At 43.6% G+C, this 17,031-nt stretch overlaps 1 protein-coding gene and 1 long non-coding RNA gene across 2 annotated transcripts in view; one reads left to right on the top strand and one right to left on the bottom strand.

The window, feature by feature from the left end:
* LOC120099292 (uncharacterized) overlaps positions 1 to 17,031 on the bottom strand; it is a 40,060-nt gene that overhangs the window by 2,391 nt on the left and 20,638 nt on the right. The window contains exons 3-4 of the long non-coding RNA XR_015646677.1: positions 6,293 to 6,489; positions 6,070 to 6,156 (exon numbers count right to left, since the gene is read on the bottom strand). This is a non-coding gene — a long non-coding RNA (uncharacterized LOC120099292). The remainder of the gene's footprint in view (positions 1 to 6,069; positions 6,157 to 6,292; positions 6,490 to 17,031) is intronic.
* Positions 3,976 to 4,591, top strand: Kcne5 (potassium voltage-gated channel subfamily E regulatory subunit 5). The gene has a single exon (NM_001101003.1). The coding sequence runs from the start codon at positions 4,044 to 4,046 to the stop codon at positions 4,473 to 4,475; it is 432 nt and encodes a 143-aa protein (NP_001094473.1). The 5' UTR covers positions 3,976 to 4,043; the 3' UTR covers positions 4,476 to 4,591.

The raw sequence follows: 17,031 nt of genomic DNA, 5'->3' as shown, positions 1-17,031 counted from the left end.
ACATTAGTAATTTGCTTTTGTTTTGGTAATTCTTTCTTTTAATAGAATTAGGCCTATCCTTGTACATCTTCAACACAGCACTCCTTCCAGGGTTTTAAGAATTATTAGTATACTGAGTGACTTGTGGACATTTTCATTCAAGTACATAATGTACTTTGAGCATATTCCCCTCTATGTGGCTGCTCCTCCTTTTCTCCCCTCTCCCCTGTTGGTTTGATTCTGTTAGTTCCCTTAGACCGCTTTCTTCTTCTTTTGTGTCATCTACACATACATGATATTATGAATCTATAAAGCCTAGGATCAAAGGTGAAGTTCTTGGTATAACAGAACTATTACAACAATGACTCATTCAAATACATGATAATAGCTCTATTGTCTGGAAGGTTCTGTAGATAATGAAATCATGTTATAGGAAAAGAGAAAGTGGCATGGAGAAATGCCCACTATATTAAATGAGAAAGGTAGGTTACTGGGGCAGCACGTGTGCAAACATGTCTATATACATATGCAGGTGGAAGAATATGTACAGTTGATTTTGGAGGTTCTTTGTGTTTTAAAGGATTTCTTCATCTTTTGAATTTGGACCTAGTCAGGAGGGATACACTCTAAGGAACTGGATTGTATGAACAAGAATATGGAATAAGACTTCCTTCAGTCAGTAACATTAATTTTGTTTGCTTTTGAGACAGGTTCTCCCTATATAGCCCAGGTTATCCTTAATCCTAGATGCTGAGATTAAAGGTGTGTGCCACAGAATCTCACTCTTTTTTCATTTTGCACAAGGCATAATGCACAGAGTTTTAGAGAGAACCCCTGGGAACATGCCATTTTTCCAGTTCAAAGGGAGAAAGGCTTTTTATTGATGATGCAACCTTAAGGCCCACCAAAGAACATTGAGTTCCATTAAAGAAGCCACGAGGACCAACTCTGACTTCATATTTTAGAGTAAATTGATTTCAGCGATATTGGAGAATTATTCTAGCCAAAGCAGGGAGGGTTGGGTTGTAAGCAAGGAGATTTGCCAAGAGACTCTCAGTCTGCATTTGACCTGGGTAATGAGAGCATGGATTAAGCTCATGGCAATAAAACCAGAAAGGAAGAAGCGGTCGGATCTGAGAGATGCTATGCAGAAAGAATCAGAGCTGGGGATCCAAATTTGACTAAATACTTGCCAGGTAGCAGGTGAAGCTATGTAAGGAGACACTTTCCAAGGAAATGGGTATTAAGAGAGAATAGCTGAGGACTTGGTGTTTGCAGATTCCAACAGTTAATTGGAGGACAGAAGAAGAGGAGCCAACAGAGAAGACAGAGAATGATGGGTCATGGAGATAAGAGACACTTGCAAATGCAATGCCAGGAGTGCCAAGGCAAAGATGGTGACAGGAAGAAATTGGTACATGCAGTGTCAAATTTACCCTTGAGGTCAAAGAGGAAAACTGAGGGAGGATAGACCCCTGAATTTGACCAGGAGTTCATAGACCCTACCCAGGTAGGGAGAATAATTTATTAGAAGGGAGACTACACACACACACACACACACACACACACACACACACACACACACACACAATTTTTTTGAGTCAGGGTTTTCACTACATATCCCTGGCCTGGTTGCAATTCAGTATATAAACAGGCTGGCCCCAAACTCACAGAGTTCTGCTTGATTCTACCTCCCAAATTTAGGGATTAAAGACATGTGTCACCAATACTAGCCAAAGCTTACAGTTTCAACATGTCTATTTGACTTTCTTAATTTGTTTCCTTTTTGGAAAAAATGGAAGTCATTTTTTTACAACTTTCATAAGCCACTGAGAAGTCCAAGGTTAAGGGGTTATTCTTTACGTTATGGGGAGGAGCCTTTCTACCTGTAGTACTGTCCATACCTTGGTTTTTTTTTTTTTAAAGGAATGTTAAAAAGACAGGAGGAGTCTTTCAGTTGAACAGCTTTATCTCTGGAGAGTTACTGCATTGCCAAGTCCCTAGTGGTGTCTTGTGGCATTCATCACCCAAGTCACATTAGCAGCCATTCCCTGATTGAAGCCCCCCTGAGCTTAGAAGCCTGAGGCATCTGTCCAAGTCATATAAAAGGTCTCTGAGGGGTTGGAGATTTAGCTCAGCAGTAGAGCGCTTGCCTAGCAAGCGGAAGGCCCTGGGTTCGGTCCCCAGCTCCAAAAAAAAAAAAAAAAAAAAAAAAGGAAAAAAAAAAGGTCTCTGAGACCTGTTACAAGTTGTGAAGCTAGGAGAGAGTGATATCAACCCCACCCAAACACCTATAAGGCTCTGGCCCCTGAGGAAAATGGGCTGAAGAGTGGCTGAAGCAAAGGCACCAGCAAAGCTCTTTTAAACTCCATGGCAAGGCTGGAGAGATGGCTCGGTCGTTACGAGCACCTGCTGCTCTTCCAGAGGACCCAGGTTCTACCTCAGCTCAATAACCATCTGCAACTCAAGTTCCAGGGAATCTGGTACCCGCTTCAGGCCTCTGCAAGCACCAGTCATACACGCTGTGCACAGAAACACACATGGATAGACTACTCAAACACACAAAATAAAAATAAATATTAAGACCCCATGCCACTGACAGCTTGGCTTCTGGATCAAATGGATTTTATTGATCAGGCAGCTTAGTTCGAGGCATGTCCAGAGGGCTTGGGCTTTTCCTGCTGTTCTCTCATTATTGTCTCCATGCAGCCAGACGTGACCGCCACTACCTCATTCTTTCTACTCCTCGTGTCTACAAACCTTTTTCTTAGTCTATATTCAATTGAAGACAGCCTTAAATTTTGAAATAAAACATGACCGTCATCTACAAAGTGTTTGACTGAGGTCATATTTATCTTGTGAAGCATGTGGCCCCTTCTTCAGCTTAGACATGCCTGGAATTGACCTTAGTCTGATTGCTTTATTTCCCCTACCAGAACATAAGTCCCCAAGAAAACATGGCTGTATCAGAAGCCACCAGACACTAGAGCTATTATCATGCCTTGGACAGTCCCACAACTGTGCTCTGCTTTAACTCAGAATACCTACGTTTTCTAGAAAGGGCATTTTTCACACTCAGAAGCATCTACAGAGTATAGCCATAGATTTTTTTTCTTGTTGTCCCTGCTCCTCCTAATGGTAGAATTAGATGTCTTTTCTGGGAGATGGCTTAGTCAAAGGAAACAAGGTCACGTTGTGCATAGAACACACACATCTTAAGGCACACGGGTGACTGTCAAGGTATATCGGAGCAAGACTACTTCCCTGCAGTCTGTTGTACCGTTAGCAAGCATTTTGAATAACCTAGGAGTCTTCCACTGTGTTGGCCTATCTGATCAATAACTCTGGCACCAAATACACACTAAGTAAGATACTCTCTTTAGACCACAGGTGGGAGAGTGTGAGAAAAATGTGTGAGGACTAGAAAGGAAATAGGCCTTGACTAACGGGGGTAGGATGAGAACGAGGGGTCTCAGCTGCCATAATCCAGCTAGAGCTGATGGAAGACATATGAAGTCTTGTTTGGGTGTGCTCCAGGGCAGGTTCTGCCTCAGGGGAGGCAGGCGGCTGCTGTATCTGGGCCAAAGCCAGGCCCGCAGGGCTGGTAGCTAGAACTTGGAAGGAATTCTCTTCCGCAGCCCAGGGTCCAGGCTTGGCCCCAGCATGCGGCCTTGCCAACCTCTGCTGCCTGGAGCCTCGCGCATTCCGAGCCCCCACCCTCTCCGCCCCTCCTCTGGGCTTGCCCCAACCCTTGTCCCCTTCTCCTCCCCCTACCAGCTGTCCCCTTTCCCCTAAGTGGCCAGACAGTCTGAGCCTGGAAAGAGGCGGCGGCCGGCTGGAGGGGGCGTGGTGGGGAAGGGGAGGAGGAGCGGGGGTGAGGGGATAAGGAAGCCCCGGTCCGTGCCCCCAGTCACTGCGCGCCTGCTGGGGAGCTGGGTGCCACCTCGCTGTCGAAGTCTGTGCACCCTGCCTGCTCTGCTTACTCCCCTTGCTCGCTTGCTTCCCCTTGTCCAGGGGGAAAGGTCAACGGCGTCCTGGAGCCTCCGTGCCACTCTCCAACAGCCATGAACTGCAGCGAGAGCCAACGGCTGCAAACCCTCTTGAACCGCTTGCTGCTGGAGCTGCATCATCGTGGCAACGCCAGCGGCCTCGGTGTCGGATCCGGCCCGAGCATGGGCATGGGGGTCGTCCCTGACCCTTTCGTGGGCCGTGAGGCGACCAGCGCCAAGGGTAACGATGCTTATCTCTACATCCTACTCATCATGATCTTCTATGCTTGCCTAGCCGGAGGCCTCATCCTGGCCTACACTCGCTCCCGCAAGCTCGTCGAGGCCAAGGATGAGCCACCCCTGGCCTGTGTTGCCGAGCAGGAATGGGTCCCCACCGCCGTCGCATCTGCTGACCCGGAGAATGGCCAGGGCTTGCTGGGTGAGGGCAGCCACCAGCTCGCACCAGGGGCTCTGCCTGCATTGGCCCAGTGCGCTGAGAGGGTCTAGATTCGCTGCCCTCCTCATTTTGTTTATATCTGGGCCTGGCTCCCGCGTTTTTATTGCCTTTCCAAAGCTTGCTTTACCAGAGGCCCAGAAGATGATGAGCGGTCAGAACCCTTCAAGGAAAAGCCCTGGAAGGAGAAGCAGCGCCTTACTCACACCCGACCACTTTCTCTCTCCCCTCCCTTCCACGCCAGCACCCCTACCCCGCACATCCAACTGAATTAAATTGCCTCTGCTCTCTTGTCTTCAGCCAGCCCCAATGCCATGCTCCAGCCTTCTGGGAACAGAATCCAGCACGTCCAACACTTGGCATTGAATCGAAGCAACGAAGTCTAGCAGAACTCTGGGCCGTTTAACTGGCAGCTGCTCTGGGGGCTGCCAAGGACTGCTCATTCTGCACAGCTAATGGGGTTAGCCATCACTGCCAGGCCGGCTGCAGCAGCCCCGGCTTTCTGTTGCCTTGGGGACAGAGACAAAGAGCACCAAGAGACCTCAGACATCTTTTCCTTCAGCAGGCTATTAGGGAGACACTATTGTTGATAGAATGGACTGAAGGGGAAGGAAGGTTCAATGGGAAAGGAAGATCTCTGGTCCCAGGGGTATGGTGTTCTTGTTTCCCTATCCCCCTAATTGTCATCCCAAAGGTCTGAGTATTAGTGATTTGGACATCTGGCTTGGATAATCATTACTAGATGCTTAGCCTTAGTGTTTCCAAATGCTTCTCTTATATTGGTTCAGTCATTACTGCCATGTGTACTTCATCCGCCATGAGGCTCAGTCTTCCCCAGCTCTGTAACCCTGGGGAATCTTACAGGCAGGTAATAAAGTCTGTTAAACAGTAACTCAAGATCTCAAAGTGTCTCAACTGGATAGGCAGGACACTGTATATTGTTCATTTGGAGAGGATGGTTGGGAATTGGGTGGTTGTGGTGATTTCTATATTGATTATAAACCAAATATGATAGCTGTGGGGTTGGGGGTGGAAAGGAGAGAACCTATCTAGAGTCCCAGCTACTGAGGAGCTTGAGGAAGGGAGATCATTTGAATTCATGAGTTCAAGGCCTGCCTGGGCAGCACAGTGAAGATGCTTCTGTGTCTGAATGGTTTTCTTTTTAAACGTGTTTCTGAAGGTCTGTTTTATCACCTCTTCCCTTTTTCTTCATTCTTCACCACTTTTAAAAATGACAAGGCTAATTTTCAAAAGCCTTCAAGACACGGAAGAAGTTGGAAGGAAGGGGTGCTGCAGATACGGTACACATATATAAAAATTTAAAATTAATGTAGTTAAAAAAAGTCTCTAAGTCCTGTAAGTACTAACTGTATTGAAAGGGAATTTTAGAGTTACCTTTATAATGAGATGAGACTTGCACAAGGTAAAATTGTAACAAAGAACTCAGAGGTCTGTGTTTTCTTATGAGAGATTAGAGACAGGGTTTCATTATACAGTTAAAGCACACCCTGAACTTATATGGAGCCCAGACTGGCTTTGACCTTCTCCAACCTGCACCCTCATACATAGCTCTAGAAGTAAATCCATCCTGACTCACTCCCCTTCTGTCCAGGTTATCAGAAAATTGCTTAGGGCTGAAATACTTACAGTTATAATGATAGTTTGGACTTCATCAAATATCCATGGATTAACTTCGTTAGAGTCAGCCAATTTGCTTCCGGGCAGCTGATTTCTCTGAAGTAGCATGATGAAGACATTATGGGTCAGTTCCACGCATTGATAGTCCAGAAGATTCATTCAAGTCATTGCCCTTGACCTTCCAGTTCACCTGGTGTTTTACGGGCTCTATTAATAAGTTAAACGAACTTACTTTCATTCCCAGACTTCATTCCTTGAAGCTATGCCGGCCTTGCCTCATTGGTTCCTCTCCAGTTCCAGTTCCAGGCCTAAGGTTACGGCCTTCTCTTGAAGGTGGGGGATGAGAACTGGGCAGGTATCCAGGGCAACGATGGGAAGATAGAAGATGCTGGCAGAACCACTCCAGCAGTGTAGGGAGACCTGAGGAGGCTGTGAAAGAAGGGTAGAGATACATGACCATGTTGAAGGACATGGGACATAGTCCGTAACGCTGTGTGTTAACTGCAATCATTCCATTTACTTCTCTGGCATAAATGGACAAAAGGGGTGGTTTTGATAATGAAATGTAATGGCTTCTTTAGGTATTAAAACCTGGGAAGTGTATTTGTAACCATTACCACTATCCATAAGTATATATTGCTAAAAGTAAAAGAAATAAACTAGACAGATTGGAAACAATACCCACAGAAAAGCATTATAATTCTAGTAGTGGAAAACAGAATTAAATCAAGTCAGTCCCGGTTTTACATAATGTTTTTAACCTTTTTAAAACTTAGGTACCCTTCAAGAATTACTACACACAGTAGCAATACAGAAGGCTCCTTTCTAGAAAAGTGAACTGGCTGGAGGGAGAGCAAACTGCTTTACTGTCCAGTGGGTTTTGTCAAATGCTTTCATAATTAAGAGTTTGTCCCAGTTAATGGAGTTTCACACAAGTTTGGACACCCAGATATCTACCAAGCAACAGGGTATCCATAGCATCAAAGTGATCATGTCACAGTGGACAAGAGGAAAGCTAGAGGGCATGAATCTCCAGGCTTGATAACATAGCCCCAAATAGCATGAGGTTACTCTTTAAGTTTGGAAGGTTTAGACTTGCCCTTAAGTGATTTTGAAGGTGGTACACAACTTATTTTTTTTTTTAACAAGCGTGACCATCCCCTCCCCCACATTATCACATAGATCCTCTTTCCACTTAGGTTCAGATCTTTGCTCTGTAACAATGGAGAAGCAGAAGAACCAGGCTTCCCTGTAACTTGAGGCTCTTAACAGAGGAGTCCTAGGCAATGTTTTGAGTCACAGTATGCTGAAGTCTCATGACCAGTAAAGAAATGAGCAGAAGCTTTTCTTCCATTATAAGAACACTTCCGTGTAGTACAGTTTAGTTTTTTACAGGGATATAAATGGAACCTTTTATTTGTTTCTAGTTAGCATCTTCTTTTCAATTTGCAGTTGCTTTTATAAACCCATGACCTGCACACGATTTGAATCCACAAAGAGGAAAGGACTTGGGCTGCTTTCCAAATAGTTTTGCCTGGTGGTTAAAGTAAATGTACTATGATGTCTTGAAGGGAGGCAGAGGACCAGGAAACCCAGGAACTGGAGTCTACCCATGACTTTGCCAATTACCCAGTATTCTTTACCAGAGCGAGTTACTCAGCCTCTCTGAGCTTAAGTGCCCATGCTTTGGTAAAAATGAGGCTGTAATGAGGTCATGGATGGGGAATAGTTAGAAACACAGCAGCCACAGATGTATAAGTGTTCACTTTATGCTTTCTTTACCCTTCTTTAGGAAGATAAACAGGGAAGGAAATTAAAAGGAAGAGAAGATTCCCTACTCTGTAGAATTGCCCAAAGAACATTAGCAACACCTTTCTGAATTAGCAGCTATCACAGTTCTTAGCTCATCTCCCCCATTCTCAAAAATCTCCGCTGAGTAGGAATCCATGCATAATGGTCTCACCACTCTCCTCTCCTTGGCTTGCAGTACCAGAATTCCCATTTAAAATGGCCATGATACCACAGGTACAGGGGCTGCACCAGGCACAAGGCCATAGGGAGTGGTAGAGCATAAGAAAGAAAACCAACAAAAAAGGCAGGATCTGGGGGCTTCTATAGTTCTTCCCCCAAAGTGCCCTGTTTATTTGCCAAACTTCCTCTGCCAAGGAAGGGAAATGAAAGCATAAACCACACATCTCCCACATCTGTAGCTGCTGCATTCCTCCTAGCTCTTTCCCTGAAATGGCAGGATCTCATTAGAGCCTAAGTGACAGTCTCAAGTAATTGGCACTGTCCCTTGGAAGTATGGATCTGGGGAGACAGGTAAGAGGAAGAATAGTCTAGCATGCTCTGTGTAGGTAAGGAGTATGACTGCGCAATCAAGGGTGAATAGATTGGATGAGTCAGCAACCTTAGCCTAGGGAAACTTGAACTCTTTACTAAAAATGGCTGTGGTAGAAGAATTTAGATGGGAAGTGACTGTTCAGCCAGTCTGTTATTTAACTTGCAGTGTGCCCAGTAAAACAATGTGGTCAAGGTAATACTATTTTTTTTCTATACTAAAATCTCAGAACAAGATAGCACATGACTCAGTGTCCTGTCAACTGCATTTTGAGGGGTGACAGAGTCATAGTCAAAGCTGTGTCAAGTGTATTTTTCCTCTGAAGGAAACCCAGCCAGAGCAGATTAAAGGCAGCTTAAGATATGTTTTGTACAATTATGGTAAAGTGCATATCCTGAAAACTTTACCATGTTGTGCCACACTGCTCTTTTAAGCCAGAGAAAAGGGAAGCAGTTGAGTTATACAGAAATAATTGAACTTTGTCATTGCTTCAGATGACCCCCCTGGGGGTATTCACATCACCTGGAGTGGGGAATGAAGTTGGCATGAGATGAATTATGGGTAAGCAGAATATGACTGAAACCTTTGTCATGTTCTCTCTTTAATCCCCAGTCCACTAAAAGGACACAAAGGGAAAGACGAGTCAGCAAAGAAATAAAAGAACATGTCACAGTGCACAGACCCAGAGAGGCTAAGTAACAAGGAGGGCTCAGGGAAGGATGCATAGGTCACCTTGGAAAGGCAAAGTAAAGTATATTTTGTGAGTGAACTGGGAGTAGGTGAGAATGGGAACAGAAGGGATCAGGTGGGTGGGAACAGAGGGAAAGAGGACTGGGGGAGATGACTGGAGTTGAGGACAGGCATTTCTGGTGCAATGTAGAAACCTAATGGAATGGAAACTCCCTAGAATCTACCAGGGTGACCCAAGTTAGGATTCCTGGTAATAACGGATACATATGGAGCCTGAACTGGCCATCTTCTATAACCATGCAAGGTTTCCAGTGATGGGACTGGGACATCAATGCAGCTACAAAGCCTTCAACCTAAAATTAGTCCTGCCTGTAAGAAGTGCTAGAGTAACAGAGTAAAGCATAGAACTTGTGGAAGTGGCTGGTCCAACTTGAGGCCTATAATACAAAAGGGAGCCCATGCCTGACATTGGGTGGCAAAGACCCAGAGACTGGATAGCCCAGAGACCTAGGATAGGATCAAGAACAACTGGAAAAAGTCAATTAGATGGTTCCTAATTACATTCTACTATACTCAGAGAGTTAACCCTAGCTCCATACTCATGAGAGAGGTTTCATCCAGCAACTGATGGAAACAGATGCAGAAACCCATGACCAAACACCAGGCAGAGCTCAGGGAATCCTTTGGAAGAGGGGCCAGAAGGATTGTAGAAGCCAGGGGGATCAAGGACACTATAAGAACATGGTCCATAGATTCAACTAAGCAGGGCTCATAGGGGCTCACAGAGGCTGGAATGATAGTCATGGAGCCTGCATGTGTCTAAGCTAAGTCCTTTGCATTTAAGTTATGGTTGTGTACCTTGATGTTCTTGTAGGACTTGTAACAGTGGGAGTGGGAATTATCTCTGACTCTTTTGCCTGCTCTTGGGACCCTTCTCCTCCTACTGGTTTGCCTTGTCTGGCCTTGATATGAGGGTTTGTGCTTAGTCTTATTGTAACTTGTTATTCCGTGTTTGGTTGATGTCCTTGAGAGGCTTGCTTTTTTCTGAAGGGAAATGGAAAAGCAAAGGGAAGAGAGGTAAGTGTGGAGGAACTTAGAGGAAGGGAGGGAGGGGAAACTGCAGTTGGGAGAAAATGATATGAGAGACTTTAAAAAGGAGGGGGACCAGGCGTGGTGGTGCGTGCCTTTGATTCCAGTACTTGGGAGGCAATGGTAGGCAGATCTCTGAGTTTGAGGCTAGCCCGGTTTACAAAGTGAGTCCAGGAGAGAAAGCCTGTCTTGAATAACCAACCCCCCTCCGAAAATAAATAAACAAAAAGAAATATGAGATTGTCCTCCCAGGGTTGTGCGAATGAAAATTTTGACATCTTATAAGCTTATATTGAGTCAAGGCCACAGCCAAATAACAACCCATGCTTTGGGATAGACGCTCCAGAATCAGCTAGATTACTCTGCTGTATCTCAAGTAACCGACACCATCTTTTGGGAGTTGGAGCGTTTCCATTAGCAAGCCTATTGGCTGGTCAGTTAGAGCGCCTATGTCTTTTGCCTTTCTCATCAAGCAAGCGCAAGGGTACATACAGTGCACAGAGCCTAGGCTATAATCCTATACTACCAGGGAAACTGGTGGGGTGTCTTTTACTGGCTGGGTAGCACCAGGAAAGTTAATTCATTTTCTAAACTTCGGTTCAAGTTTGTAAAGTAGGTGTATTAACTAGCACTTGCCTCCCCAGGATCATTATGAAGATTCAACAGTTAGCTAGCATTATACCTAGCTAGCTCTTGGTAGGAGTTGAATAATAGTAACTAAGTTGCACGCATGCCTTTCAACTCAGCTTCCCATAGCTCTCTCACCACTTCAGAGCCACGAACCACAAGTCACCTCCTGCCTCCAGTTTCCTCATTCCTGTCAGTATAAAATGTTAGTTTCACCCACTTTGATGATAACTATCTTCCCCTCTTCCCTCTGCGTGCATTGCCCCATTCCTCTATCCACCCTTTGAGTAAAACTCCTCAAGTGAATGGTCTATCCTTGCTTTATTCCCTTCCAGTCATAGCTCAGTTCATTACAGTAGGGTTTTTTTGTTTTGTTTTGTTTTTTGCTTGTTTGTTTTTTTTGTTTTGTTTTTTGTTTTTATGGTCTAAGCTATTGCTTGCTGGCCTTTGTGTGGCTACTTCGTAGCATTTAAAGAAATTGTTTGGTTCTTCCTGGCATTGCCCTCCTGATTTCCATATCCCCTCCCCCAGTTTCTTTGTAGACCTCTTTCTTCATCAGCTCTTTTCTTCTCAGTCTCTTTCGTTGATTCTTTAATTACTCAGTGGCTTCATTTTGTGAGTCCCAACACAATAGCGTCTTCCCCTATTAATACCATATTTCCAACAATGACTCCCAAATTTGTAATTCATCCTGATAATTCTTTCTCTGAACTCCATATTAACATATCTGTCTACTTGACATCTTTCTGTGGCTATTGTAGTCTATCTCAACCTTAACACATCCAATTTATTTACTTTTTTATTTTATTTTTCTTGGGTTTTTTATGCATTTAACTTCAAATGTTATCCCCTTTTCTCTCTCCTCCATACTCCTCCCTTATTTACTTTTTAAAGAATTATTTATTAATTTATTTATTTTATGTATATGAGTACACTGTAGCTGTCTTCAGACATACCAGAAGAAGGCATCAGATCCCATTACAGATGGTTGTGAGCCACCATGTGGTTGCTGGAATTGAACTCAGGACCTCTGGAAGAGCAGTCAGTGCTCTTAACCACTGAACCATCTCTCCAGCCCCCAATTTATCTTTTAGAATTCCTTCCATAATGTGTGATTGAATTTGAGAAAATAAAAGCAAGTAATAACACCTGGGCCCTGCCCTGGTATTTACATTTAAACCTCATACTGTCTAGAGGTTAGACTGGTGTTCACTGACAGTTCATGTTAGTATTCTCCTGTAAGGAATAACTGCATAGAACACTGATATTAGGCAGTCTAGGAATAACAGTTGTCTCTGTGACCGTGATGAAGCAAAACAAACCAAGATGGCTTTCTAACTTTACATAAGCACATTCCAAACCAAGGGTATCATGAAACTAAGAAATACTACAGGTCTTGCATTTCCAGTTTATCAGAATAATCGATCCTCCTCTAAAATCGACAGATTCTCTAGCTTCTAACTCTTTTTTTTTTAAAGATTTATTTATTTATTATATATAAGTACACTGTAGCTGCCTTCAGATACACCAGAAGAGGGCATCGGATCTCTTTACAGATGGTTGTGAGCCACCATGTGGTTGCTGGGAATTGAACTCAGGACCTCTGGAAGAGTAATCGGGTGCTCTTAACCGCTGAGCCATCTCTCCAGCCCAGCTTCTAACTCTTAAATAAGATCTCTAATTAGATTCACTCTCACTTTCTGACAGTTTACAGTTTTGTAAATGGTCCTGCCATTTCCTCTTCACTTGCTTCTGTCACAGCAGTAGTCATACTGAATCTCCCCTTTCCTTTACCTTCCCAAATTCAGCCTAACAGCCAGAGCCATTGAATCTTACCTCTACGGGGTTTGTATACATGATCATGTCTAATGAGCTCTACTTTGAGGACCTCAGTCTTTGCCTCCGTCATTTCCCCTGCACTACTAAAACACTACCTACCTGGTGCCCGAAGAATGGGACACCTAAAAGCATACCATCCCCATCTACTCAAGGCTTTTTTACATTATCCACACGATTAGAATATAATCGCAAGCCACTGGGGTGATTGTAAAGCCCTGCCCAATTTAACCCTTGTCAAGTTCTCTAAACATCATTTTCAGCTACAGCAGTTCTTCTACACAGCTTTGCTTTCCATGGTTTCAGATGCCCGTGCTCTGAAAATTTTCAATGAGAAATTTTACAAAGAAACAATAAGTGCAAAATTATCAGTCGGTCGTTCTGAGTAATGTAATGGAAAACTTTGTGCAGTCGCATGCAGACCCATCGGGATGTCAGTCATTCGTTTGTGCACATGTGTTATCTGCCCTTACTCCGCTTACGCTCAGTTATCACATCGGCTATACGATTGCATAATTATCACTGTGCATCTGCGGGCCTGGACTAGTGCTTGCTGGCTGAAGGTGGGGCACCAGTTTCTTCTTGCGCAATAAGGACCCAGGGCACAAGAATAGTGATGCTGGCCATTTGAGTATGCTACAGACAAATAATAAGTTGCAAGGGAAAAATTTCAACGTATTAAATTTTCTTTCTCTCTCTCTCTCTCTCTCTCTCTCTCTCTCTCTCTCTCTCGTTCTTTTTTAAGGAAGCGCTAGAGGTCAATAAGATCTATGTTAAGAATAAATCTATTCGCAGCAGCTCTCTGCTCCCAAACCCCGAGGGAGAGAGACCTCACCGCCTGGTCAGGTGGGCACTCCTGAGGCTGCAGAGCGGAGGAGACCACCAACACTGCCCACCCCTGCCCACATCCCTGGCCCAAGAGGAAACTGTATAAGGCCTCTGGGTTCCCGTAGGGGAGGGCCCAGGAGCGGCAGGACCCCTGCACCTGAGACACCGCCGGAACCTGAAGGAAACAGACCGGATAAACAGTTCTCTGCACCCAAATCCCGTGGGAGGGAGAGCTAAACCTACAGAGAGGCAGACACGCCTGGGAAACCAGAAGAGACTGCACTCTGCACACACATCTCGGACACCAGAGGAAAACACCAAACGCCATCTGGAACCCTAGTGCACGGAAGCTCCCGGAAAGGGCGGCACATATCTTCCTGGTTGCTGCCGCCGCAGAGAGCTCGTGGGCAGCACCCCGAGAGCAAACTTGAGCCTCAGGACCACAGGTAAGGCCAACTTTTCTGCTGCAAGTGACCTGCCTGGTGAACACCAGACACAGGCCCACAGGAACAGCTGAAGACCTGTAGAGAGGAAAAACTACACGCCCGAAAGCAGAACACTCTGTCCCCATAACTGGCTGAAAGAAAACAGGAAAACAGGTCTACAGCACTCCTGACACACAGGCTTATAGGACAGTCTAGCCACTGTCAGAAATAGCAGAACAAAGTAACACTAGAGATAATCTGATGGCGAGAGGCAAGCACAGGAACCCAAGCAACAGAAACCAAGACTACATGGCATCATCGGAGCCCAATTCTCCCACCAAAATAAACATGGAATATCCAAACACACCAGAAAAGCAAGATCTAGTTTCAAAATCATATTTGATCATGATGCTGGAGGACTTCAAGAAAGACGTGAAGAACTCCCTTAGAGAACAAGTAAAAGCCTACAGAGAGGAATCGCAAAAATGCCTGAAAGAATTCCAGGAAAACATAAATAAACACGTAGAAACCCATAGAGAGGAGACACAAAAATCCCTGAAAGAATTCCAGGAAAACACAATCAAACAGTTGAAGGAATTAAAAATGGAAATAGAAGCAATCAAGAAAGAACACATGGAAACAACCCTGGATATAGAAAATCAAAAGAAGAGACAAGGAGCTGTAGATACAAGCTTCACCAACAGAATACAAGAGATGGAAGAGAGAATCTCGGGAGCAGAAGATTCCATAGAAATCATTGACTCAACTGTCAAAGATAATGTAAAGCAGAAAAAGCTACTGGTCCAAAACATACAGGAAATCCAGGACTCAATGAGAAGATCAAACCTAAGAATAATAGGTATAGAAGAGAGTGAAGACTCCCAGCTCAAAGGACCAGTAAATATCTTCAACAAAATCATAGAAGAAAACTTCCCTAACCTAAAAAAAGAGATACCCATAGGCACACAAGAAGCCTACAGAACTCCAAATAGATTGGACCAGAGAAGAAACACCTCCCATCACATAATAGTCAAAACACCAAACACACAAAATAAAGAAAGAATATTAAAAGCAGTAAGGGAAAAAGGTCAAGTAACATATAAAGGCAGACCTATCAGAATCACACCAGACTTTTCGCCAGAAACTATGAAGGCCAGAAGATCCTGGACAGATGTCATACAGACCCTAAGAGAACACAAATGCCAGCCCAGGTTACTGTATCCTGCAAAACTCTCAATTAACATAGATGGAGAAACCAAGATATTCCATGACAAAACCAAATTTACACAATATCTTTCTACAAATCCAGCACTACAAAGGATAATAAAGGGTAAAGCCCAACATAAGGAGGCAAGCTATACCCTAGAAGAAGCAAGAAACTAATCGTCTTGGCAACAAAACAAAGAGAAGAAAAGCACACAAACATAACCTCACATCCAAATATGAATATAACGGGAAGCAATAATCACTATTCCTTAATATCTCTCAACATCAATGGCCTCAACTCCCCAATAAAAAGACATAGATTAACAAACTGGATACGCAACGAGGACCCTGCATTCTGCTGCCTACAGGAAACACACCTCAGAGACAAAGACAGACACTACCTCAGAGTGAAAGGCTGGAAAACAACTTTCCAAGCAAATGGTCAGAAGAAGCAAGCTGGAGTAGCCATTCTAATATCAAATAAAATCAATTTTCAATTAAAAGTCATCAAAAAAGATAAGGAAGGACACTTCATATTCATCAAAGGATAAATCCACCAAGATGAACTCTCAATCCTAAATATCTATGCTCCAAATACAAGGGCACCTACATACGTAAAAGAAACCTTACTAAAGCTCAAAACACACATTGCACCTCACACAATAATAGTGGGAGATTTCAACACCCCACTCTCATCAATGGACAGATCATGGAAACAGAAATTAAACAGAGACATAGACAGACCAAGAGAGGTCATGAGCCAAATGGACTTAACGGATATTTATAGAACATTCTATCCTAAAGCAAAAGGATATACCTTCTTCTCAGCTCCTCATGGTACTTTCTCCAAAATTGACCATATAGTTGGTCAAAAAACGGGCCTCAACAGGTACAGAAAGATAGAAATAATCCCATGCGTGCTATCAGACCACCATGGCCTAAAACTGGTCTTCAATAACAATAAGGGAAGAATGCCCACATATATGTGGAAATTGAACAATGCTCTACTCAATGATAACCTAGTCAAGGAAGAAATAAAGAAAGAAATTAAAAACTTTTTAGAATTTAATGAAAATGAAGGTACAACATACCCAAACTTATGGGACACAATGAAAGCTGTGCTAAGAGGAAAACTCATAGCGCTGTGTGCCTGCAGAAAGAAACAGGAAAGAGCATATGTCAGCAGCTTGACAGCACACCTAAAAGCTCTAGAGCAAAAAGAAGCAAATACACCCAGGAGGAGTAGAAGGCAGGAAATAATCAAACTCAGAGCTGAAATCAACCAAGTAGAAACAAAAAGGACCATAGAAAGAATCAATAGAACCAAAAGTTGGTTCTTTGAGAAAATCAACAAGATAGATAAACCCTTACCCAGACTAACGAGAGGACACAGAGAGTGTGTCCAAATTAACAAAATCAGAAATGAAAAGGGAGACATAACTACAGATTCAGAGGAAATTCAAAAAATCATCATATCTTAGTATAAAAGCCTATATTCAACAAACCTTGAAAATCTACAGGAAATGGACAATTTCCTAGACAAATACCAGGTACCTAAGTTAAATCAGGAACAGATAAACCAGTTAAACAACCCCATAACTCCTAAGGAAATAGAAGCAGTCATTAAAGGTCTCCCAACCAAAAAGAGCCCAGGTCCAGACGGGTTTAGTGCAGAATTCTATCAAACCTTCATAGAAGACCTCATACCAATATTATCCAAACTATTCCACAAAATTGAAACAGATGGATCACTCCCGAATTCCTTCTATGAAGCCACAATTACTCTTATACCTAAACCACACAAGACCCAATAAAGAAAGAGAACTTCAGACCAATTTCCCTTATGAATATCGACGCAAAAATACTCAATAAAATTCTGGCAAACCGAATCCAAGAGCACATCAAAACAATCATCCACCATGATCAAGT

The sequence above is a fragment of the Rattus norvegicus genome, chromosome X, assembly GCF_021556685.1.
Source record: "Rattus norvegicus strain SHRSP/BbbUtx chromosome X, alternate assembly SHRSP_T2T, whole genome shotgun sequence".
NCBI lineage: Eukaryota > Metazoa > Chordata > Mammalia > Rodentia > Muridae > Rattus > Rattus norvegicus.
Note: the sequence above shows the minus strand (reverse complement) of the source record. Positions and strands in the feature narration are given on the sequence as shown.

Coding starts and splice junctions, on each gene's coding strand:
- Kcne5 (NM_001101003.1), top strand. CDS start 4,044: ATGAACTGCAGCGAGAGCCAACGGCTGCAAACCCTCTTGAACCGCTTG.